Source organism: Camellia sinensis, chromosome 5, assembly GCF_055761805.1.
Source record: "Camellia sinensis isolate YWXY chromosome 5, ASM5576180v1, whole genome shotgun sequence".
Lineage (NCBI taxonomy): Eukaryota > Viridiplantae > Streptophyta > Magnoliopsida > Ericales > Theaceae > Camellia > Camellia sinensis.
The window spans coordinates 185840091-185864020 of record NC_138965.1 but is presented as its reverse complement, the minus strand read 5'-3'; the positions used below and the strand labels follow the sequence as shown (position 1 = coordinate 185864020).

The 23930-nt window shown below is 33.4% G+C and overlaps 1 protein-coding gene across 1 annotated transcript; it reads right to left on the bottom strand.

Moving 5' to 3' along the window:
• Positions 1 to 1135: 1135 nt before the first annotated feature.
• On the bottom strand, positions 1136 to 4763 carry LOC114302734 (homeobox-leucine zipper protein ATHB-X). Its single transcript, XM_028247804.2, has 4 exons — positions 4363 to 4763; positions 3905 to 4161; positions 3468 to 3547; positions 1136 to 1677 (listed from the first exon to the last, which is right to left on the bottom strand). Exons 1-4 carry the CDS (start codon positions 4448 to 4450, stop codon positions 1338 to 1340), a joined length of 765 nt encoding a protein of 254 aa, XP_028103605.2. The 5' UTR covers positions 4451 to 4763; the 3' UTR covers positions 1136 to 1337.
• Between the last annotated feature and the right edge of the window lie 19167 nt (positions 4764 to 23930).

Genomic DNA, 23930 nt, shown 5'->3' with positions numbered 1-23930 from the left:
TGGACCAAAGCCAGACCCTTTTAAATTTAATTTTTTTTACTTTAATCTTTTATATTTATAATTCTTTTCACTTTGACCCTTTATATTTATAATCTTTCCTATTTTGGCCCTTCATATTTACAATCTTTCACATTTTGGCTCTTCATGTTTGCAATTCTTCTCACTTTATTCCTAAACTAACTTCCATCTAAAAACCTAATAGAATCTGTCATATCACTTACACATCAATTTTATGTGTAATGTAAGAAATTCACTGAAGATGGAAAAAAAGAAAAATATAAAACAAAAAAATTAGAATTTTTTTTAGTCTTTGGTAAACTTTTTTTTCAAATTTATTCATAAATATTATTACATTATAGATGCATCTATAGATTAGATGCACCTAAAAAATAAAAACAAATTTTACTAAAAAATAAAATAAAATAAAGTTTATTAAAGACGAAAAAAACGATAGTAAACTTTTCATTTCAGAACTAACAATACAGGTGTTTTGAGTTCATTTCAGAATTAACAATATAGGTGTTTGAGCCAGTGTATTTTCTTTTTTTTCCTTTTTCGTGAACTTTTTTTTTTTTAGTTAAATTTTTTTTTAGGTGCATCTAATCTAAATGCATTTATAATGTAATAATGTTTATGAATAAATTTGAAAAAAAATTCACTAAAGATTAAAACAAAAAATCAATTTTTTTGTATTTTATTTTTTATTTTTTGCATCTTTAGTGAATTTTTTTACATCACACATGAAGCTGGTGGTGTGCTGGTGATGTGACAAATTATGTTAGTTTTTTGTATGAAAGTTAGTTTAAGAGTAAAGTGATTAGAAAAATTGCAAATATGAAGAGCCAAAATGAGAAAAATTACAAATATGAAATGTCAAAGTAAAAAAACTTAAACTTAAATGACTAAAATGAGAAATTGATGAAACTTTATGGAGGCAAAATATAATTTACCCATAATAATTTATCTACTACTAAATAGACATCATGATTCATGTATTATAGAATTACAAAGATGTCATGTGTTATAAATATGATATACACTCAAATATATATATATATATATATATATATATATAAATATTATAAAATTTTCAATCTATCTAACCTCTATTATAAGAAATACACAATTCACCTGCTTTGTCACATTGTTGTATTTATTCAAAAATATTTGTAAAATTAATAACAACTCGAAAAACTCTACCTCCAACGACTGCCAAACCAGTTTCAAATACAATTCTTATTAAATCGTTCAAAAAAAATTTAAATATACAAATACAAACCACATCACATTTACTCGCACCGCTAATATATTGTTATGTTCTTTTTCTTTCACGAGGGTCAATGTATTTTATGGGGGAAAGCTGCGGAAGGATGTCGGGAATGATTATGAATGGTATGCACTTTAGAAGACAGGCTTGTTTGGTTGGTCGCGGAGGCGGTGGTTCTGATGGGTCCCTTGTCAATGTCATGCATGGTGGTGCTGGTGGCGGCCGCGACTTGTTCGCAACTGGGACACATGGTGAGGGTGGATGCCGAGTGTAGTGGCTCATCACAACGACCTACCTTGATGGCCCTCAGCTCCTCCACTTCCTTTTGTAGCCTACGGTTTTGTTCCCTCAATGACCCAAACCATCTCTTCAAGTACTCACACTCTATCTCTGTCTGTTTCAGCTTGCTCCTGCGTCATTTTCCAACCCCAATAATAATAATAATATTTAACTGTTCGAATTATCGACGTGGAACTAGAAGTGAGTTCCATTATACTCATATCGGCCTTGTTTTGTGGAGTTTTTGTTTTTGAAATTAAAAACTAACAATTAAAAAGTAGAAGTTAAAAACACATTTTTCTTAACTTTTAAATAATTAATTTATTTAAAATATTTCTATATAGTAATAATTTATAAGTCGAAGTTGCACCAAATAATCTAACACAAATTCTTAAATTAAAATAAATTATAATTACCTCCTAAAAGTTGTAACAAACAGCTCCAACGAGTGTATTGACATTTTAGAATATATATGATATTTGTGGTCTTGATAATGTCATAGTTTATTCATTTTTTCAATTATAATTATTAAAAAAAGTAATAATTCATAATCAAATATCACGTAAGATATAACTAAAATAATAATCACAATGGATTGTAAACAATATCATGATGAGTCATAACTTACATGATAACTAACACCATGTAGGTCACAACAAAAAAAATCACAAACATCATAAATGGGCATATTATACACACCAAAAATAGGGTGTGTTTTATAAAATTTATTGTTTAGCTGTTTTTTCTTTGATTTTAGTCTATTTGGTTTCACTCTGTTTTCTTTGGTTTTATTTTTACTTTTCAGGAATAAAATAATAAAATTTTTAAAATATTCATATTTTTTATATCATTTTTATTTTTTTCAAAATAATTTTTATATATTTTATAAGAACACTAATTATTTAAAAAAAAAATCATTGAAAATAATTTGCTGAGGTAATTTACTATTTTTTCAGAAAATATAAGAAATGATAACACAAACAAACATTTTATATATATTTATAGAGGAATGGGCTTTTCTCTATTACAATGGTTGTTTTGAGAATTAATTTTTTTTAGTTATTTTTAAAAATTTTACAAAAAAAATAAATAAATAAAAATAAAAAATGTAAAAAAGTAGAGAAAATTTTTGACTTTTTAATGGTGGAATTTTGGCAATGTAACCTTCTCAAAGCAATCCAAAGTTATAATTGAAGATTTCTTTTATATTATTCATAAACATACTAGCCTCTCATAAACTTAACTTATAACTTACCATTTCATTAGTAGATTGATAACTGATATGAGTATTTAAATTCTTCAAATCAATGCAACTTTAACCGATGAACAATAAACATAACATGATAGCATTATCGCAAATCTAAACGTCTTTTTTGATTTTTCGATCTTTTTGTGATGATTTTTTTTTTTATCAGCAAAAAATAAAGTTTATTAAATCAAAACCAAGGTTAAATTGTCAAAGACTTAGTATTTATTGACGACAAGGATAACTTTGTGACGATTTCATGATGACCAAGGATTGATGTCTTAATATTTATTGACACAAAAAATTTATTTGTCACAAAGGATAAACTCTCTGACAATTTCATGATGACAAGAATTGATGTCTCAATATTTATTGAAAGCAAAATTTTATTTTCAAAGACTGAAAAAATTTAATCCTTAAAACTTTTATATGTTGTAATGATATAATAATATTTATTTAACATGAATTTTTTTTTTTTTCAGAAGATATTTGATCCTTAAAACTCTACCTATTTAATACCAAGCACTAACCACACCAACTTGCTGTCATGCTGGAGAGAAGAAAAAAAAAATTCATCATCATCAAAGGGGAAACGAACATCAAACAAATCATTTTTATATATATTCCAAAAACAAAAACAAAAGTAACAAGAACAACAATGATTAAGTACAGTACCTTGCTCTGCGGTTTTGAAACCACACCTCAACTTGCCGTGCCTTCAGCTTTAACTGCATTGCCAAATCCTCCTTTTGTTTCTGCATCAAAATAAAGTAAAATAAAAACAATCAGATCATATACATAAAAACACCTAGATACCAAAAATTATTTAATACTTTCAAAGTATGGTCATTAGTGTATGCACATAACAGTCTCGATCACTCACTGATGCTCACAAGAAAAGATGAATGGAATCGACCTTATCTCCCATCTCTCACCAATCAGGGTGAGGTAGGTCGGTTCTCGGCTCCACTCATTCCACTCATTTCATTACTTCTGTTCTTATTGGATCGATGATATCACATCAACAGTGTTTTTATTTTTTTTTTATTTTTTTATTTTTTTTTTCAATCAATAGTGTGAGTTAGAGAAAGAAGAGTAAGAAGGGTCTTTACAGGGTTCAAGGAGTGATTAAATCTGAAGGTTTCTTCAAGGATACGAGACTGTTCCGTTGTGAGACGGAGTTTCTTCCTGGGAGGTCCACTGGCTCCATCATTGTTGGTCTCTTCTTCTTCATCTTCCATGCTTGCAACAGTTGTTGTCCACTCTTCTTCCCCACCTCCTCCTCCTCCTCCTGAGTCTCTGGGCACTTGATTTATATCCAAATCTTTCATCATCATCCTCATACTATTACCGTTACCAGTATGATCTCCTTCATTGTTTTTACACATTCAGATTTAAACAAAAAGTGTACCCAAATCAATAAATAAAACCGAACCCATCTTCATAAAATCGTTACAATACAAACTTGATCATCCAACCATCAGAAAAACCATGTGCAGATGGAGAATATAACAAGAAATTCAGAGACAGAGAGAGAGAGAGAGGTATATACAAAAGAAGACAAGCTTACCAGAAGAAGGAAGAGACTGTGATGAAACAAAACCTGGTATTGATATGGCTAGCTCCAAGCATGTGGAGCTTGTAGGTAAAACCGACATGAAATCTCAATAGAGAGAGAGAGAGAGAGAGAGAGAGAGAGGGGAGGAGAGGGGGGGGGGGGGGGGGGGGGGGGAAGTAAGTTCCTAGGATGGAATGGGAAAGTTAACAATAAAAAGGTCAAATAAATAGAGAAACAGTCTCCGGAGGGAAAGAGAAGCTTCGTTGGAAAATAGTCTTTTTTAGCGGAATGATAGAGACATGAAAAAATATTAAGAAATATATTAGGAATTGAGAATTGTAATTTATCAGAACATCCATCAACGTGCTGTTAGCACACCAGATGGCCATGCTCTTGGACAATACAATAACTTCTCACAAGCTTCTAATTCGAGGGCATTTAATATAATTTCTAAATCAAATCAAAGTATGCCTTAAATCTTATTAAATGAGACCAGTTGTATAAATTATTTTTTTCTATTCGATTCTATTCAAAATTATTTTGTTAGTCAAATTAAAAAAATTCATATCTCTATTTACTACACTAGTCAACGTCAATCTATATCTATCCATTCCCTTAACATTATCATCTACCGTCACTATATCTCATTTCTTTATTACTATCTCTATTGGTCTCCATTATATATGATCAAACCATCTCAATCTATTCTCTCTCAAGTTATCTTCTATGGGTATTACTCATACCCATTCTGAAATATACTTATTCATAACTCTATTTTTTCTAATCTTGTCATACATCCACCTTATCATCCTTATCTCAGCAATACTCATCTTATTTACATGTTATTTCTTAGTTGCCCAACATTTCGTCTCATACAATATCGTTGGTCTAATAACCGTTCTATAGAACTTCCCTTTTAGTCTAATAAGTACTTGTTTATAGAACAGTACTCCAGATGCACACCTCCACTTAAACCATCCCGCCTTAATTTTATAGACCATGTCCACTCTAATCTCCCTAGTCGTTGAGATAATTTGTTACGATCTAAACCCGCCCCTATAGATTTAGCGTCGTAACCGGCCAGTAATTCTTGAATTACCCAAGGCCTGTTAACATAATAACATATAATTAGGGGCTGCGAAAGCAATATACAAAAATATATGTAGTTCATTGAGCTGTGAAGATATACATGAGACAGATAATCTTAAACTTTTATAAACATACGTGTGACGTCAAAAATTACAGTAGCCACACACCACTTCATGTGTAATTAATAGAAAGTTTGTTCGTAAACCAAACCAAAAGAAATAAAGTCTTAAACATTTACAAAACAAGACCGCAAGACTTGGCGTGATCCGAAACCTCCTCGGGAGGTACCAAAGGGTGGCTGACAACATAAAACTCTTCAGGCATCATCTTAAACCTGGTCACGCACCTGTTCACCTACATATATATTATAAATAGTGAGCAGGAGCCTAGTAAATAACAACGGAGTAAAGGGTTTTGATAAATGATGATGTCCATAACACAGTCATAAATCAAAATTTATATCAAAAACAGATTTACATTTACATTCTTGTTCAAGTCAACAACAGAAATCAGAATACATACTTAATCTCACATCCGTTAGCGCTAACAGATCACATACAAAACATCAAGGGTCATACTTATCAGTTCCATATAGGAACCTCCGGCCACGTACGGATAACTTGTTAGTTCCATATAGGAACCTCCAGACCGGGTACGGATAACTTGTCAATTTCATAAAGAAACCTCCAACTAGATACAGATAACTTGTCAGTTCCACAAAGGAACCTCCGGACTGAGAACGGATAACACCCTTGGGCCATGGAATTGTTGCCACGAATACTTTTCAAAATATGGACAATCATTCATTTATATAAAGCATAGCATTTCAGAAAGCTAATCATTTCATATCATCAAAAAATAATTAAAGTCAAACATAACTTTACAGAGTTATTACTCATAATTAACAGATGACTCCAAATAAACGAACAGAGTAGGCAATTCAAATATATTGTGGCACGTGACCTACACAGATACAGAACGAATACGTACTGAATTACACACCCGAAATCACTAACTTAGTTCTTTCTTTTCTTGGTGTGTTTTTACTTCTTATCATCATTATTGTGTCTTAACCATGGCCTAAGAATGCTTATGATGCAATGAGGATGCTAAAATGCACTCGAAAACACTTAACAAAACTTGTTGAAAACAGGGTCTTTTGTTGAAAATAGGGTCCTCGCTTGAGCACAACTTCCTTCGCTCAAGCAGTTTGTAAACTTTTGCAAAAGTACTGGTTGCTTGATTTTTTCGCTCGATGCTCGCTCGACGCTCGCTCGAGCGTGAGATTCTTGTCCTCGCTCGAGCAAAACTCTTGTCGCTCGAGTGGTCTGCAAAACAAATGAACTTCTGAGAGCATGCATCTTATGCTCGAGCCAACTTTTAGTTGCTTGAGCGAAAGTGCAAAACAAAGGGTGGTCGCTCGAGCGCAGGATCTGTCGCTCGAGCATGGAAGCAGAATCTAGAATTTTCAAATTGCTCTTCCAAGTTCAAAACCCAAATTCAACCTAACAAAATACATCCTTTTGGGCTAGAAACTTGAGGAAACATTGAGAAATTCATTTCATGTGAAGAATTACAAACCATTTCACAAAAATCAACCCAAAAGTTTTGCCAATTATCCAAAATCAAACTTGAATTGTTGAAAATATGGCTTGCATGTGATGATATGAATTTTAACCTTCCAAAACATAATCAAGTAAGGTAAAAACATGTGAAATATGATGAACTTCCAAAAATAGGCCATGATCAATGCATGCATGTGAGACTTCCTCAAAATCAAGCTCTAAATATAAGAGAATTTGCATGCATGTGTCATTATCTTTTTAATTCTTCTTCCTAAGCTTAGTTCTTGGCTTAATTAGCTAACTCTCTTGAATTCATGCATTAAGGACTACAACTATACAACTAAAGGAATGAATTTCTACCTCAAGCTTTGAATTCTCAAATGTGAGAGCTTAGTTTTCCAAGTTCTCTCCAAATCCTTCTCTTTTCTAGCAATTCCCTTTAATTGAGCTCAAGTTTTATCTTCTCCCTCTCTCACACGTTTTGTTGAAGAAGATGAGGATGAAGAAGGTGTAAAATGTGTCCTAGAGCTCTCACATGCCTTATATAGGCTTAATTAAGAAGGTTTAAGTAATTGAGCTTACCATTAATCAAATAGACATTAACTATTCTAATTAATTCGTTCTTATTCGAATTTTAATTAAGCCTACCATAAAATTCTAAAAATTCCAACTAACACAAAAACCAAGTCAATTTCATGATCGGATGCTGATAGGGCCTTCAATTTACAGAATAGAACAAAAACTAGGGACAAATATTCCTACACAGAACAGATGGAAACTCATATAGCACATAACACATGCAATTAATTCAAGATTTCTTCTTGATTACATATTAGGCATAATTAATCATGGATTAACGTTAATCAGAGGTCGGGGTTGTTACATAATCGATCATAAATAACGAAAATGTTCACTCTTAGACAGTTCTTGATTCTCAATTTTCACTTCTTCTCTACTTCCATTGTAACTGTTACAAAAATCACACTCAATATACTCTGTCTTAGTTCTGCTTATCCTAAATCCTTTATATTCAAGTGTTTTTCTCCAAATCTCCAACTTAGTGTTAACTCCTTCTCTAATCTCATCCACTAATACGATATTATCTGCAAAAAGCATACACCATGGCACATTACCTTGAATATTGCGCGTCAACTCATCCATAACTAAAGCGAAAAGATAAGGACTTAAAGTTAATCCTTGATGTAACTCTACAGTAATTAGAAATTCACTCGTCTCTCCAGCAGGCGATCTAATAGTGGTCACCATACCTTCATACATATCCCTAATCTCATCAATGTAACTTTTTGTCACCAATTTCTTCTCTAGCACCCACTAGATTATATCTCGAGACACTCTATTATATGCTTTCTCAATATCGATAAAATAATATGAATGTCTCTTTTCTTTTCTCTATACTTTTCTATTACTCACTTCAAAAGATAAATCGCTTTCATTGATGAAAGCATAAATCCAAATTTATTCTCCAACACCTCTATTATATCTTGGAATCAACGTTTCATCACTCTCTTCCACATTTTTATTGTGTGACGAATTAATTTGATTCCTCTATAGTTATTGCAATTCTAGACATCTTCTTTATTCTTATATATTGGCACTAAAATACTCTCCCTCCACTTCTCTGGCATTTTTCTACTCAACAAAATCTTGTTAAAAAACCTAGTCAACCAAATAACCCCCTTCTTATCCAAACATTTCCACGCTTCAATAGGTATATCATCGAGCCCTAAAGCCTTATTCAATTTCATCTTCTTAAATGCAAACTCAATTTCAAAGTTCCTAATCTATGATAGAACCTATAGTCCTGATTTTCTTTATTACTGTTTATTTCCTCCCCTTTTGACGTACCTCCATATTTCTCATTTAACAACTTCTCAAAATAGTACTTCTACCTCTCCCTAATCTTTTCATCCTTCACCAACACCTTAGAGTCCTTACCCTTAATGCACTTAACTTGATTAAAATCTCTTATTTTCCTCTCTTTTATCTTGGCAAGTTTGTATATCTTCTTTTCTCCCTCCTTGCTATCTAGTCCAATGTATAGGTCATCATAGGCTTTCAACTTAGTCTCTTTTACTACTTTTTTGACCTCCTTATAAGTCAATCTATAACGCTTAAGGTTTTTCTTAGTTTTATCATTCTACCATTTTTTAAAACTCACTTTTTTTGTCTTTATTACCACTTGGACCTCCTCCCTCCACCACCAAGTTTTTCTAAAGTTTGGTCATTTTCTTTTCGATTCTCCAAGAACTTCACTTGAGATTCTACATAGTGTTAGCATCATCTTCTATGTTCCAAGTACCTTCTTTATCCATTCTATTCTTAAATGTGTCTATTTTATCCCCTTTTAGGTCCCACCATCTAATCCTGCGATGCCTACTATCTTTTCGAGCATGGTATTACCCTTTAAAGCATAAATCTAATACCAAAATCATATGTTGAGACGTCAAGCTCTCTCCAGGAATCACCTTACAGTTGCTACATTTTAGACGGTCCCTTTTTCTTACTAAAAAGTAATCTATTTAGCTCCTAATTGACGCACTCTTGAAGGTGATCAAATATTCCTCTCTCTTCTTATACATATTATTGGCCACCACTAGGTCAGGAGCTAACGTAAAATCTAAAATACTCTCTCCAATCTCATTTCTATCACCAAAACCATACATACCATGCACCCTCTCATAACTTAATTTATCTACTTCTACATGGCCATTGAAATCACCACCTATAACTAGGTTCTCCTACGGGTATCTCCTGAAATACCTTATCCATTTGGTCCCAAAAAACACTCTTAGTATGATCATCTAATCCTATTTAGGGGGCGTATGCACTAATAATATTTATTATATTTACTCCAATAACTAGTTTAACTAACCTAATCCTATCACATTTCCTAATGACCGCAACTACATTTTTTTACAAGACCTTTGGCAACTATTATTCCTACCACATTTCTGTGTTTATCCTTGCCACTATAATATAGCTTAAAACCGGTATCCTCTATTTCCCATGTTTTCTCACTTGTCCACTTAATTACTACGCAAGTTAAAGTTCTACCAGTTAAAGTTCCTATATTCTATGTGGCTACACTAAACCTATAATCTTGGACTAGTTTCTTTATCCGCGCTCATCCAGAAAAACGCAGAAACCTTTTGCCCATTTTTCACTGCACCCAGGCGTCGATGCGGTACCCCTTGCTCACTTTTTGAAACAGCCAAAAGCAGGAGTAACGCGTCACTTAAGAGAAACGACCTAGCATTTAATCGATTCAGAGTATTAGGCTTCATGTCATAAAAGATTCGAGTGACTTTTTTACGTGTTGGTTATCGGCTACCTAACACACAACCCTCATCCTTTATCCAGACTTAGCATCGGCGGAGTTGTTAAGCAATTCCGGTAGAGTTATCTAATATAATTTCTCTTATATTTTATTCATTTTTTTTTAAATTTATTGCGTAAATTTAAAATTTAAAAGCAACCTTACTATTACTTGTTGCTACTTCCATGAAACTTATATACACACATGGATAGAAATGTAGACATATATATAGATTTGTCTTTGTTGACGACGAACAAGAAGAATTTCTTGTGATTTAGCTACTTATCGATGGACAACAATGGTGGATTTGTATTTTCTCACACAAATTGTGCCTCGACAATAAAGAGACATAAGGCTGTGTTATCTCAGACACTTTCTATTCATAAGAACTTTATTTGGTGAATAGTCCCTTGACACAATGTGTCATTGTTCTTGGGAATAGAGGGTCTTCTGTCCAAAATTTAGATTGGTGGCGTTATTCAGGTTAATAAAATTTATCATGTGTTTTATTTCAATAATTTGAATTATGTATTTTGTATAAAAAAAATTAAATTGATTTAGTAATCATAATGTATTTAATTTATCACATTTATCTCTAAAAAAATAGACAAGCATTTTTTTTGTAAATAAACCATTTTTTTTTTATTAAAAAATATGATAAATTGAACAAACAACGATTATCAGATTGACTTAATTTTTTATGAATTACATACACGAAAAGCTTTACAAAATAAATAATTTGAATTATTAAAACAAAATTTATAATGGCCCCATGGGCTCAAACTACACCCTCTAATCCAAATCTAGACTAGAGGGAAGCTTAGCCCGGGTTTACGTGGTATTTTTGGCCAATAAAAAATGAAACACATATTAACTGAATCACTCTTTGTTGCCTAATTAACTAACAAGATGGTCATTATTTCACTTATAAAAAATTTTACTAACTCATTAGTGAAGGTACTATATAAATAATATCACTTAATACTCAAACATATAGTGTTAACTACTTAGCTAAGTAGGAATAATCTGTGACTAAAGACAATATTCAATAAAATCTAAGAGCATGCATTCGGAGAAGCGTATACAACTCAATATTAAATGAGAAAAAACATGACTTGTATACAACCGGAGAGTGCATACAATTGTTCAAAGTAATTAAGTGAAAATTTAAAATATATACATTTTCAAAACCTTTCATGGGTAATATAAACATTGTATTTGCGTCATTTATTTATAACCAAACATAATAATGAAAATTAATCCATTTATATCAAATATTCAAAAGCACTTATAAAATTTGAAAACAAACTAACTAGCGAAAAGAGAAGACTTAATTTTATTATTTGATAACAAAAATAAATTATTTTAATAAAACGATCAATAGAAAGAAAAAAAAATAGAAAGAGAGATATTCGAAGCTCAACAATAGATCATGATCAAAGATCAACAACATATGCGTGTGAGTCGGAGGACAGAGAGGTCATTGGTGCCTTCATTGATTAGAGAGAGTAGAATGAGAGAATAGGAAGAAAAAAAAGTGTTGTTAAAAGAGATTTTTTTTTTTTTCCTGAGACAATGTTATACGGTACTCTAATTTGATATTAATTGGTTAAAATAATAGGATCCAATATTTTTTGTTAGGGTTTTGGAGAACAACTTAACCAATGTCAAATGATAAGTGATGTGAAACAATATTTCAAGACCACCAAATAATCACTCGTTAAAATAATTGTTAGGGATTCATAGGATTTGAAGGTATTTTGGAGCAAAAAAAAGTAAATTTGTCCCTTATACTTTACAGATTTGAGATTCTAAGGACTTTAGCTTTTAATATTTTTAGAGTCTTTCAACTAATACAAACGTGTGTTAAGAGATTTTTTCCTTAATTTTTCATCTATTTATCCAAAAATTCAACATAATACCACTCGACAAGTTTGGTTCACGCGTAATGGGTTGTTAAATTTTAGTCAATTAAGTGCATGAAAGAAAATAAAAAAAGTTAAGTATCTTAAGAACAATCAAATAATTTGATCAAAATAAAAGCAAAAATTTGTTGGAGTACCAATATTTAAGAGGTACCACCTTTATCCATTAGAGAAAGCAGAGCATCAAAAATTCAAGAAATTATTAAATAACATTTTATTTTATTTACTAATTCATATTTTGTCCATTGTTTTCTAAAACTTTGAACACAAAAAGTATGAGTTGTATAACTAGATGAATAACAATTAATTATGGACACAAATTTTTTTTTTTTTTTTTTTGGCTAAAGTTTCAAGAATAAAAATAAAAAAGTGAGTCCACTTATCAGATTATAACCCACTTCGTTCTTTCACAAAAAAACTAATTATAACTAATTTTTAATTAAAAAATTAATTATAACCATCTTTCCAAAATAACTAATATATGATTAAGTAACGTGGACAACACGCAGCGCAGGAAACATGGAAGTGTTGTGTAGGCCCAGTTCATGATTGGTAGGGGACAAGTGTGGGCCCACTTGTTTCTCTGCTTTGCTCATTCCATTCATTGAACTCGGATTTGGGTTACTGTTATGCGCAATTACTAGGTTTTATTCTGATTTTATTTTGATATTATAAATAATTTATTTTTAAAAATTTAAATTGATTAGATATTGATAATTTTTTTATTTAATTAATTTTATACTTAAAAAAATTACACTTTTTTAATACTATTTTTCTACATACAAATATTATTTCATAAAAAAAAATTTAAATCAATTTTATTTTCTATAAATATATTTTAATTAATATTATTTAAAAAAATAAAAAAAATCCGAGTCATAAAGCACATAACAATCAACATTATGCGCAATTAAATTTGGAATCACCTGATGTATGTATGTAGAATGGATAACATGTGGACCCCCGACGCTTTTGCACCGTTGATATGGGAGACCAAATGCTATAATTGGTATTTTTTGGGATTAAATTCAAACTAGTTTGGGAAGTACCCAACTCCCATTGTCTGCCAACACTCCCTTCCATGAGAAATTATATTTTGATGTCGGAGCAAATACAATTATGGTTAAATTTGAAAAATTCTCCGATGTACAATGCATACTATGGCTTCTTTTGAAAAGTGGGTTATAATCTACTTCTCGGATTATAACTCACTTCCTCTCTCACAAAATGACTCTTTTGAGAAGTGAGTTATAATTCACTTCCCACATTATAACTCACTTCCTCTCTCACAAAAAAGTTGTTTATAAACAGTTTTTAATCAAAAAAATGATTATAATCACTTCCTAAAATAGTCCTATATTTAATTGGGGATTTTTTTTTTTAAAATCTCTGGTATTAAAATTTTATAGCATAAAGAACAGTCAACATTTTCATAATATCTAAAGTCCCTCAACATTGATCCAAAGAAAATTCGATCTAAAGAATTTTTCTAGACAAATCACAGAGAAAATTCTAAATTTCTCTGAACACATCACAAAAAAAATCTCACCAGAGAATGGGAAATTCTATTTCCACCCACCTAATGAACTCAGGGTAAATCTTTTCTTAATACACATTCCTATTAATTTAATTATTAAATAATTATCGCAATCCACATCCTTAAAATTACAAATAAATCCTTCACTCATAACATGTACAAACACTTTACCCTCAAATACACACACTTCACTTTACCCCAATTTACATTTCTACTTCCACCCACTTTGGTGAAGACCAAAGTGACTTGTTTCAAACAAGAGACAAAAAAAAAAAAAAAAAATTCACTTTCCTCACCTCCATTGAAGATTTCAAGAGTTCTATTGAATATCTACTAAACATTGTTGAAAACCTTATTTAAGGTAAGAAATCTTTCAATTTTATTATTACATTTATCATTTTGTTATTACATTGATAATTTTCAGATATCTCTTCACTCCATTGGCATAAAAGTGTGATTTTTCCGTAGCTGAGCATACTACGTAGATCTCGGCACTGAGTTGCCGAATCTGTGTGTTTCATTTGGAACTTGGTAACCGAATATTATGTATAATTTCGTCCAATTAGTTCGGAAAAAAATATATAATTTCGCACTTTGATTTCCGAATCTATTCTATGTTTTCGGTTCTTTTATGCCGAATAAATGTAATAATTTCGGTACTTAATTGTAGAAATATTTGTGTATGTTCGGTCCTAAAGTTCCGAATGGTTTTTTTTTTTTTTCTTTTAAATATATGATATAGAACCAGGTTACATAGGCCACCAATATTTGTTTTACTTTAGGTTCTTTTCCAAAAATTTTATTTTATGGGTATGTTTATGTATTTTTTTTTCCCAAAATTGAATGCATAATAATAGAAACAAAAATCTGTGCAGTATTGGTATTTCCACATGATATTGTTAGCTTAATAGTTGGGTGTTCATAAATTTTGTTAGCTAAATAGCTGAACAAAACAATTGCATTATATAGAGTATTAAAGCATGAGTTATTTTGCCTTTGGGGTTTGTCATTTCAAAACATTGAAATTGGTGCCAAATTTGGTCTTTGGTTGTATGCTTACAGCTACAACAAGTTTACAATCAATGGCATGTACAAAGACAAGTGATGGGCCGTCCTTTGATTGTTTGAAAAATGATGTTGGTATTGATTAATGACCATGTTGCCTTAGTAAATTAGCTGAAATGAAGTTAATCTGTTTTTCGCATGTTGTGAACATCAACCAAACTAATTGGTGAATGGTCTGTATAGAATACAAATAGTTTTACTATATCCATGTTTACATTGTAATTTTTTAACAAATCCTAGTCTAAATCTTTCATAAGTAGTAGGGTTGTGCATTTAACTTATTTTGTTAATTTCACATCATTCAAATTGTGAATTTAATGGTCTATAACTGCGTATTAGATTTCATTAAGGTGGCGTGGTTAGGTTACTTATTACCCGCATTGATATGATCCTTTTATGGGAGTACTTATTATGTTTCATTATATTGGGTTGATAAAAACAACTTTTCTTATGCAGATGGATGTCGGTCCTAGTGAACGTCGGTCAATAACAACTTCGTACAGAAGACTCCGTGAATTAGAGAGACGTGGACGTGGACGTGGACGTGCTTGAGTGCATAATGATGACATGCACATTGCCATGGATGATGATCTTATACATGGTGCACCAATTATGGATGATATTGCTATGGATGATGACTCTACTGGTGATGATGCTGACATTGTTGATGAAGATATCTTTACTCAACCATTTCCGGGAGGTCCAACTGACCCATCAATCCTTAAAAGCTTTAAAAGTCATATTGCCGCAGCTATTTGGAATGTTGCTGATGAAAAGAGGCCCTTAAAGTGTCATAATCACTCATCTAAGATTCGTTCGTGGTCGTGATGGAACAAGGAAACAACGCTACATTTGTAAACATTGTGGAGATGTCAGGACTTGCACAATTAGCTCGTTGCGCATATTGCTTTGTCAACAAAATTGTAGTGCCTAGTTTTGTTAAGAGATGGCAACCGGAGACAAACACCTTCCATTTGACTGTTGGAGAGATGACTATCACATTGGACGATGTCGCCACTATCCTAGGGCTTCCCATTGTAGGCAAATCTATTAGTGTGCGTAAGTTGTCAGAAAGGCGGGCCATTGCATTAGTAATTAATATCTTGAAAATTGATGAGCAAGACGTCAGATATGAGATATATACTGCTGGAGGCAATTCAGTGAGGCTTGAGTGGTTGAGGGCACACTTTCATAATGTCACAGACAATGATTCAATGGAAAGAATTGCATGTGCAGGTAGAGCATACTTGCTATTTTTGTTGGGTTATACACTTTTCAATGACAAGACTTGTACTAGGGTCCCCGTTGTTTATTTGAGTTTGTTATCCGATTTGACGACTGTATCTTCATATGCTTGGGGTGCTGCTGCATTGGCATACTTATATAGACATATGGGGTACGCTAGCAAGTCCGGCGTGAAACAAATAACCGGTTACATGACACTCCCTGAGGGGTGGATTTATGAGCACTTTCGTGGATTCCGACCACACTTGAATATGAATTACCCTCGAGACATGCCACATGTTTACCGTTGGACTTCTCAGAGAGAGTCTGGTGAAGAGACACAGTTGCAGGTTTTTCAAGAGGAGCTTGATAAGTTGGGTGTACATGATGTAAGTTGAAAAGTTCTTCAAAATTTGAAACTCTATATCATACAAAATTTACAGTTATCATATCTTACAGTTTTTATTGTTTGTAGGTTATTTGCGACCCGTACCAGAGTTGTAGAGATGTCCATCCATGTCATCCAGATACATTCTACCACGGTTGTCTAAGGTGTTTGGAAGTAGTTGAACCATATCACCCTGATAGAGTGTTGAGACAGTTTGGCAGAGTACAGACAATCCCTAATCCACCACTTGGCCCTATGCGTGCTTCTCAAGGAGCCACAGCTCCATGCTACAATGTTATGTATGCATACTTAGACATTATTTGGGAGGCATGGGACAACCATGTGTTATCTGATCGAAGGAGGAGTACACCGGTACGACAACCTTGGGATTGTGTTCCTGGTTACATGGATTGGTACCAAACCATTACCCATATGAATATACAAAACCCAGCGCGTCGTTCTCAAGTGAACCCGAATATCCATCATTATCAATATCTTAGCCAAGACGCACAGGTATCATTTTTTTCATTTACATTGCAAATTATTTATGTAAACTGTTACAAGTTTGTACATAATGTTATTTGTTCTCGTAATGCAGCGTATGTCACAGATATATCAGATTACTCATCATTTCATTGAGGCTAGCTATGAGGACAGTGTTCAACATCTTGATAGGCTTTACTACGCAATTGATGCAATCGAACAACTTCTTCAAGATCAGCACATTAGTGAAGTTGCGCCCAGCATATCCACTCAGGGTCGGTCTGCACCAAGCTCTTCCACTGCACATCGTTTTGGAGCACATTACACTCGCCGGTCACATAGTTAATAGTAGTTCATAATGTTAGCACAAGTAGTTTCTGATGGTGTTGGTGGATGTGTAAGGAGACAAATATTATTATTATCTTCGGATTATGTAATTTTTTGGATTATGTACAAGCATAAATGTAGTTTGTGATAGTGTGGATGGATTGAACTATTATTTAGTATATATATATATATATATATATATATATTTTACATACTTGTTTAATCTTATTACTTTTTAACAACAATTGCACTTGGTTAATATTATTTTTATTACGTTTTGTGTTCAGACAATGTAAAAATAATATGACATCAATTCCATAAATTAGAGAACTATAACGCATATAATATTCTTTTTTTATTAAAAAAAAAAAAAACTGACCATTACAAAATTCAATGGCAAAATGATATCTACCTTGTTACTCTATGCTAGTAAATCATAAAAACTAATGTCTTAAAGCTGTCATTACTACTATGTAATACATCAATCTATGTCAACTACATCTAATGTCTCTCGAATAGCTACATTAGGTCCTATGTTGTCTTTGAATTTTTTAATGCGGCTAACATATGCATTCTCCCATTCTGACGCACAAGGGTGATGGTGAACTCGCCAAAACACGGCAATAGGAGGAACTGGATGACTGGCTTCCAAAAACACCTGCACGTACATCCAAAAAATTACATATCTTTACCAAATACATAAAATTTGCAATTACACAAATATTAGACAACAATGTTTGGTTATTTTCATAACTTGTACCTGCACAAAATGATTTCCATTGACAAATCTAATGGCAATCTCGCGACAATCAGCTAGTGTCATGACCCAACCCCAAGGACTTAGGGTTGGAATCACAACTTACTAACTTATCTTATTTGTAGCAAATTAAACTGCGCAAGCAGAAGTAAAAATAATGAAATGGAAAATTTATTCATTTTACTATTTAAGAAAAAGAAAATACATCTATAGGGCTTTAGTTATTTTATTATTCAGTGACCAGCCCTGAGTAGGACAAAAAGAGAGCAAAACTAAAAAAAATAAAGATAAAATAAAATAAAATAAATAAATAAAAAAAGTGGTTCAACAGCAATCCATATGCGGGTTCCATTTTGTGGGGTTATGGGTTTCTCCTACATCTCGTCACCTGAAAGGGTAATAGCTATAAGCACACAGCAGAGTGAGAAATATTATGCCAAGAGTATAGGGAATACAAAATAACCATGGATAATTAGTCAGACTAAAATATTTACATAATTTAATTTGAAATAACAATTTATTTAAAGTGGCAGCATATTGAAATACAGAAATCATGTAAATGAATAATCATAACCATGGTACAAAACAGAACAAAGGTCACAGAAGTGACAGTCAGAACAGAGGTCAATGGATCCATGACAAACAGAGGACCACGAAGTGGCCAAACAGAGGCCAATGGCTATTTAAGTCCCCAAGGCGTGGGACTTCCGTGGTAGTACTTATAAAACATAATTGTTTATAAGGTTATAGTCAAATATTCTTTAAAATATAAACAAACATATTCATGGGTTTCATTTTCACAAATGGGATTCAAAAATTAAACCACGTGACTGAAATAATAATATAACTTATACTAATTTATAAAACATAGCTTGTATAAACTAGGTATGGTAAGTCAAAACATACGTAAAATATATTATGGTAACTCAAGGTATAATATAACTCACCTTAATATTGACCCCTAGCCTTACTCCACTAACACAACCTTTTTACTATAAGCTCCTTACTCCAGTATTCACGTACCTCTCTCTCGTTTTTCTTTCTTTCTTGGCTCATCCTAATTCCACAGCACCTTCCTTCCTATTTATACACATGGCTAGCAGTGATGACTCACCTGTCCATGTTGGCCTACGTGATGAATCACTCCCGTCTCCTAACCTAGATGTACAGATGGCTCATTTCATTTCTTTAACAATATTTATAAATCTATTCATTAATGCTTAATATATTTGCAAATCTATTCCTAATTATTCAGATTCGGAAATCTATTATCGTCATTAATTAAAGATCTGATATCACTTATATATATATATATATATATATATATATATATATATATATATATATATATATATATATTATTACATTTATTATATTTATCTATTTATTTATTTACTATTTTTAACTTTAATTTGACCCAACTAGTATTAGAATTTCATATTTCTGTTAATTTGGCTCCAAATAAAAATCCCTAATTAATCCCATATAACCCAGTGCCAAATTAGATTCTGTATTTATTATTAATTATTTAATAATATATTATCACATAGACCCACAATTAGGGGTGTGCGCGGTGCGGGTCGGTGCGATTTGAGAGAAAAATAGAAACCGTATGGCGGGTGGTGGATTGATAAAAGTGTCACTAGAATTTGCTATTTTCCTTATCAAAAACCGGCGGTTCAGTTGGCAAATAATGGCGGATTTGCTTTGGCGGTTCGGGCGGATTGGCGGTTTATAAAAAATATAATTCAAATTACAAAACTTAAATCAAAGAGTAAAAAAAAGACGAGAGATATCATGATGTTAAGCATCTTACGAAGGTTTCTTCTGATGCAGCAAGTGTAGCAACAACATGATAATATCAACGACTATGCCATCAGTTCATTACAAGCATCTGTGGAAGCTACAATAATCAAATACAATACATAAAATTCCCCTCGAGTAGTAATGTAATACTATATTCTAAGATATAGAACAACAAGCAAACTTAAGTAAAAAAGAATTTTTAGAATCCTATAAAACATGATTTAATAGCGGTGCGGGTCGGTGCGGTTTGGAAGAAAAATAGAAACCGGCGGATTGATGAAAGTGTCACTAGAATTTGCCATTTTTCTTACCAAAAACCGGCGATTCGATTGACAAATAATAACGAATTTGCCTTGGCGGTACGGTTCGGTGCGGTTTTGGCGGTTTCGGCGGTATTATGCACACCCCTACCCACAATTATATATAACTATAAATATTTATGTAGTGTTTAATTAAACGTTCAGGGTGTCACAGCTAGGGTTACTAGCGGTGATCTTAAAGGTAAGAGAGTGAGACACTGTTGCAATGACAAGTGGTACAAGACTACATTATAAAATGATGCAACAAGATGCCCCGTGTCAGGCATAGTCATCTAACAATCAAAGCTTGGGCTATTTTCAAAATATGAAAGGATGTGTGTCAGCTCCTTAACCCTCTCATGCGACCCATATAGTACGACGTATTCATCTCTGTGATTATTCAATTCAAGTAGCAGATCACGCCTAACTTGCACCTAGTCATTCTCTCCAAGACCAAGTAAACCTGCAATAGCTCTAAATCCACAATTCTCATCACTACCGACATCCTTCATCCACTTTATGAATGATATTAACATAGGCGGGAAGTCAGCAGCATATGCACTCGGTAAACTTGTTCTTGTACGATATGTCTTTGTCTTCACATTCCGCTTCTTCTCATGCACTTTTGAAGTTCTCTTTTTCTTTGACTGACTGGAAGCTAATGTGCTCTGGTTATCATGTCCATCGTCAACCAACTCAAATGCACACGGGTCACAACGACAAGATATATCAATTTTCTTATGTCCTCGACGTGGATAAGGTTTCACATCGGGCTCAATAAAAAAAGTGCTCGCTGGATTTGCAATTTCCCTCAACTTCTTCAACATATCCAATTGCGTGTGTAACAACCCTCGTCACTGTTTACCGAATAACCACTGATTACCGTTAAACTGAAACTGATTATGATTGATAATTGAACTGATTGAAATACTGAACTGACTGACTGAAATATGGAATTGATTTGACTAAGTATATCTGTTTAACTGTATGTCTATCTGTTGACTGTTTAATTATCTGTTCAGTTTTTATGTTTAAACTGCAAATTGAAGGCCTTGTCGGCGGCCGAACCGGAAACCGATTAGTGTTTTATGATCATCGTAATTAATGTAATTTTATGGTCTATTTATCTGAAAACTGATTAGGTACGATTAAATTAGGTTAATTATTGAGAAATTACATAGTTTGACTTAGCTACAACCTTGCCATTTGAGTGGGCCACTACACCAAACCTTGTCTAAGGCTTAGTCTTGCATTACAAATATTTGCTCAGCCATTACTCTTGAGTGTATAGCCGACTAGAGAGAGAGAATAGGGAGTTAGAGTGAATTCATCTTGAATTGCTTGGAATCTTTAAGAAATTGTGAGAGATTTGCCTTCTTGAGCCTCCATACCTCTAATTCAAGACTTAGGTAAGGAATTTCAACCTCTCCTTGTTATATTTAAGCTTGTTCATGCGTGGTTCTTGAGCCTCTAGTGATTGAAGTCAAGTTTTGGTCTCATGATATTGAATTGGAGCCTAGTTCTTGCATGCATGCCTTTACTTTGAAGTTTGAAGTTTGAAGTTGTCCTTCATGAAATTGTCACATGCATGCTTATGGTTATGTTAAGTCCATGATTTCATCTTGTTTTAAAAAGAATTGGCTCACTAGAGCATCAAATTGAAGCTTTGAAATGGTTTAAATCCATGCATGTCATGTTTCTTGCATGTTCATGAAAATTGGTTTCAAATTGAGTTTGTTTGAAACACCCTTGGGCTTTGATTTTACAAATTGAGCTTTGAATCATGTTAAAGTATGAGTTTTGATGAGTTTTCTGGAAAATTGGCCCAAGAGGATCGAAATTTATGGTTTAAAACTTGGTTTTGAGCTTGATGTTCAAATCTGGAATTTTCAGAATTTGGACTCACGCTCGAGTGGGGTGACTGGCGCTCGAGCGTGGAAATCGTGCTCCCAGTATTCTTGTTCTGTTTTGAAGTCCGCTCGAGCGGAATAATTGGCGCTCGAGCGGGACATTGTGTCTCATGCTCGAGCGGGTGTCGAGCGCCCAATCGAGCGTGACTTTCACCCATCCAGCACTTTTGACTGTTTTGCAGAACGCTCGAACGGGTAAGTCTACGCTCGAGCGAAAACCTTTGTCTGCATGGCCGCTCGAGCGGAGTAACCTACGCTCGAGCGTGACCCCTGTTTTCTGAAACTTCTGAAAATGCTTTTAAAGTGCATCTTTGCATCCTCATCTTATTCTAGGCATTCTTAGGCTTAGTTTAAAACATCTTAATGAGGATATAGATGTAGAACCACACCGAGGCAATTAGGGATTAAGTTATTATCTTTCCCAACTGTGTAGCTTAGTGTGTGTTCAATCTGTAACTGTGTAGGGTTGGCGATTGGGGACGCGCTCTAGCTTTACTGTAGCCCAGAATTCTGTGAGTAACAACTGTGTAAAGATATGTTCAAAATGATTATCTTCTGAACAATTGAACTGTACTGCTTTTTGAACTGATACTGTTGATTGAATGAATGTATGTTCTATATTCTGAACTGTACTGTGGCATCCTTAGCAACTACTGTTTACTGTTTACTGTTACAGAGATCTCTGTCGATTCCCTTGTTGGAACCACTACTGTTTACTGATTGATGGCCATCATTTACTGCTCGGTCTTTTATGACCTACTGTTTACTGTACTATTATGCTAATGGATGTACCACATATGACTGCACTGACTGAACGACTGAAATACTGATTTAATGAACTGTTTTCATTACTGTAAGGACATTCATTCTTAACCCCTTTACGCATTGTGTTATTCACTAGGCTTTAGCTCACTGTTCATATATATATGTAGGTGTACAGGCACCAGACCGCAGCTAGAAACGTCGGGGTAACTCCAGTTTTATCGAGCCAACCTATGTGCCTCAAAGCGAGGTTCCGAGCCTAGTAAGTTATGGCTTAGGGGTGTTTTAATTCCCCCTTCTGTCTCTGTAATCGTTTTGTAGACTGTACTGTACTGTTTAATAGGGACTAGGTCCCTGAACTGAATGATTGTATATATATGTACATATTGTTTCGTCTGACCGTATATATTTGAATGAAAAGTCTTTTTGCATACAGATTATCACAGCTCATTGGACATTGTTTATTTACTGTATTAGCTTCTGCCAGCCCCTGTACTCTGTATTACTGTATTACTGTGAAGTAGGCCTTCGGTAATCTCGGATTACTGGCCGGTTACGGTGCTAAACCCATAGGGGCGGGTTTGGGTCGTGACAGAGTGGTATCAGAGCGATACTTACCACGAGTTATACCGCACACACGTGTCCAAATGAGCTATAGGGTGTCCTAGAAAAGTAAATAGGGCATCACATGAGCATGATAAGTGTGTGTGGCTATGACATAACTAAATGTATGCTAATGTGTTAATCTGTTTAAACAAATGACTGCCTATGTTGATAACTGTTATAACTGCCTATAGTGAAATGGATAATGCGAGAACTGCAAATGAATCTGAAACCTCATCCTTTGAGGCAAGAATGGCAAGACTGGAGAGAATGATGGAACTAATAACTGAAAGGTTAGGGCAACAACAGAACCAACAGCCCCCACCTCCTCCAGTACAGCCAGAACTACCTATTAATGATGGCATAATTGCTCTCACCCGGAAGTTCAGCAAAATGAAACCGCCATCGTTTCAGGGAGGCCTTGAACCGTTAAAGGCTGAAGCTTGGGTGCTTGAGACAAAAAAATTGTTTGAAGTCTTTCCGTGCTCTGAAGCACATAAAGT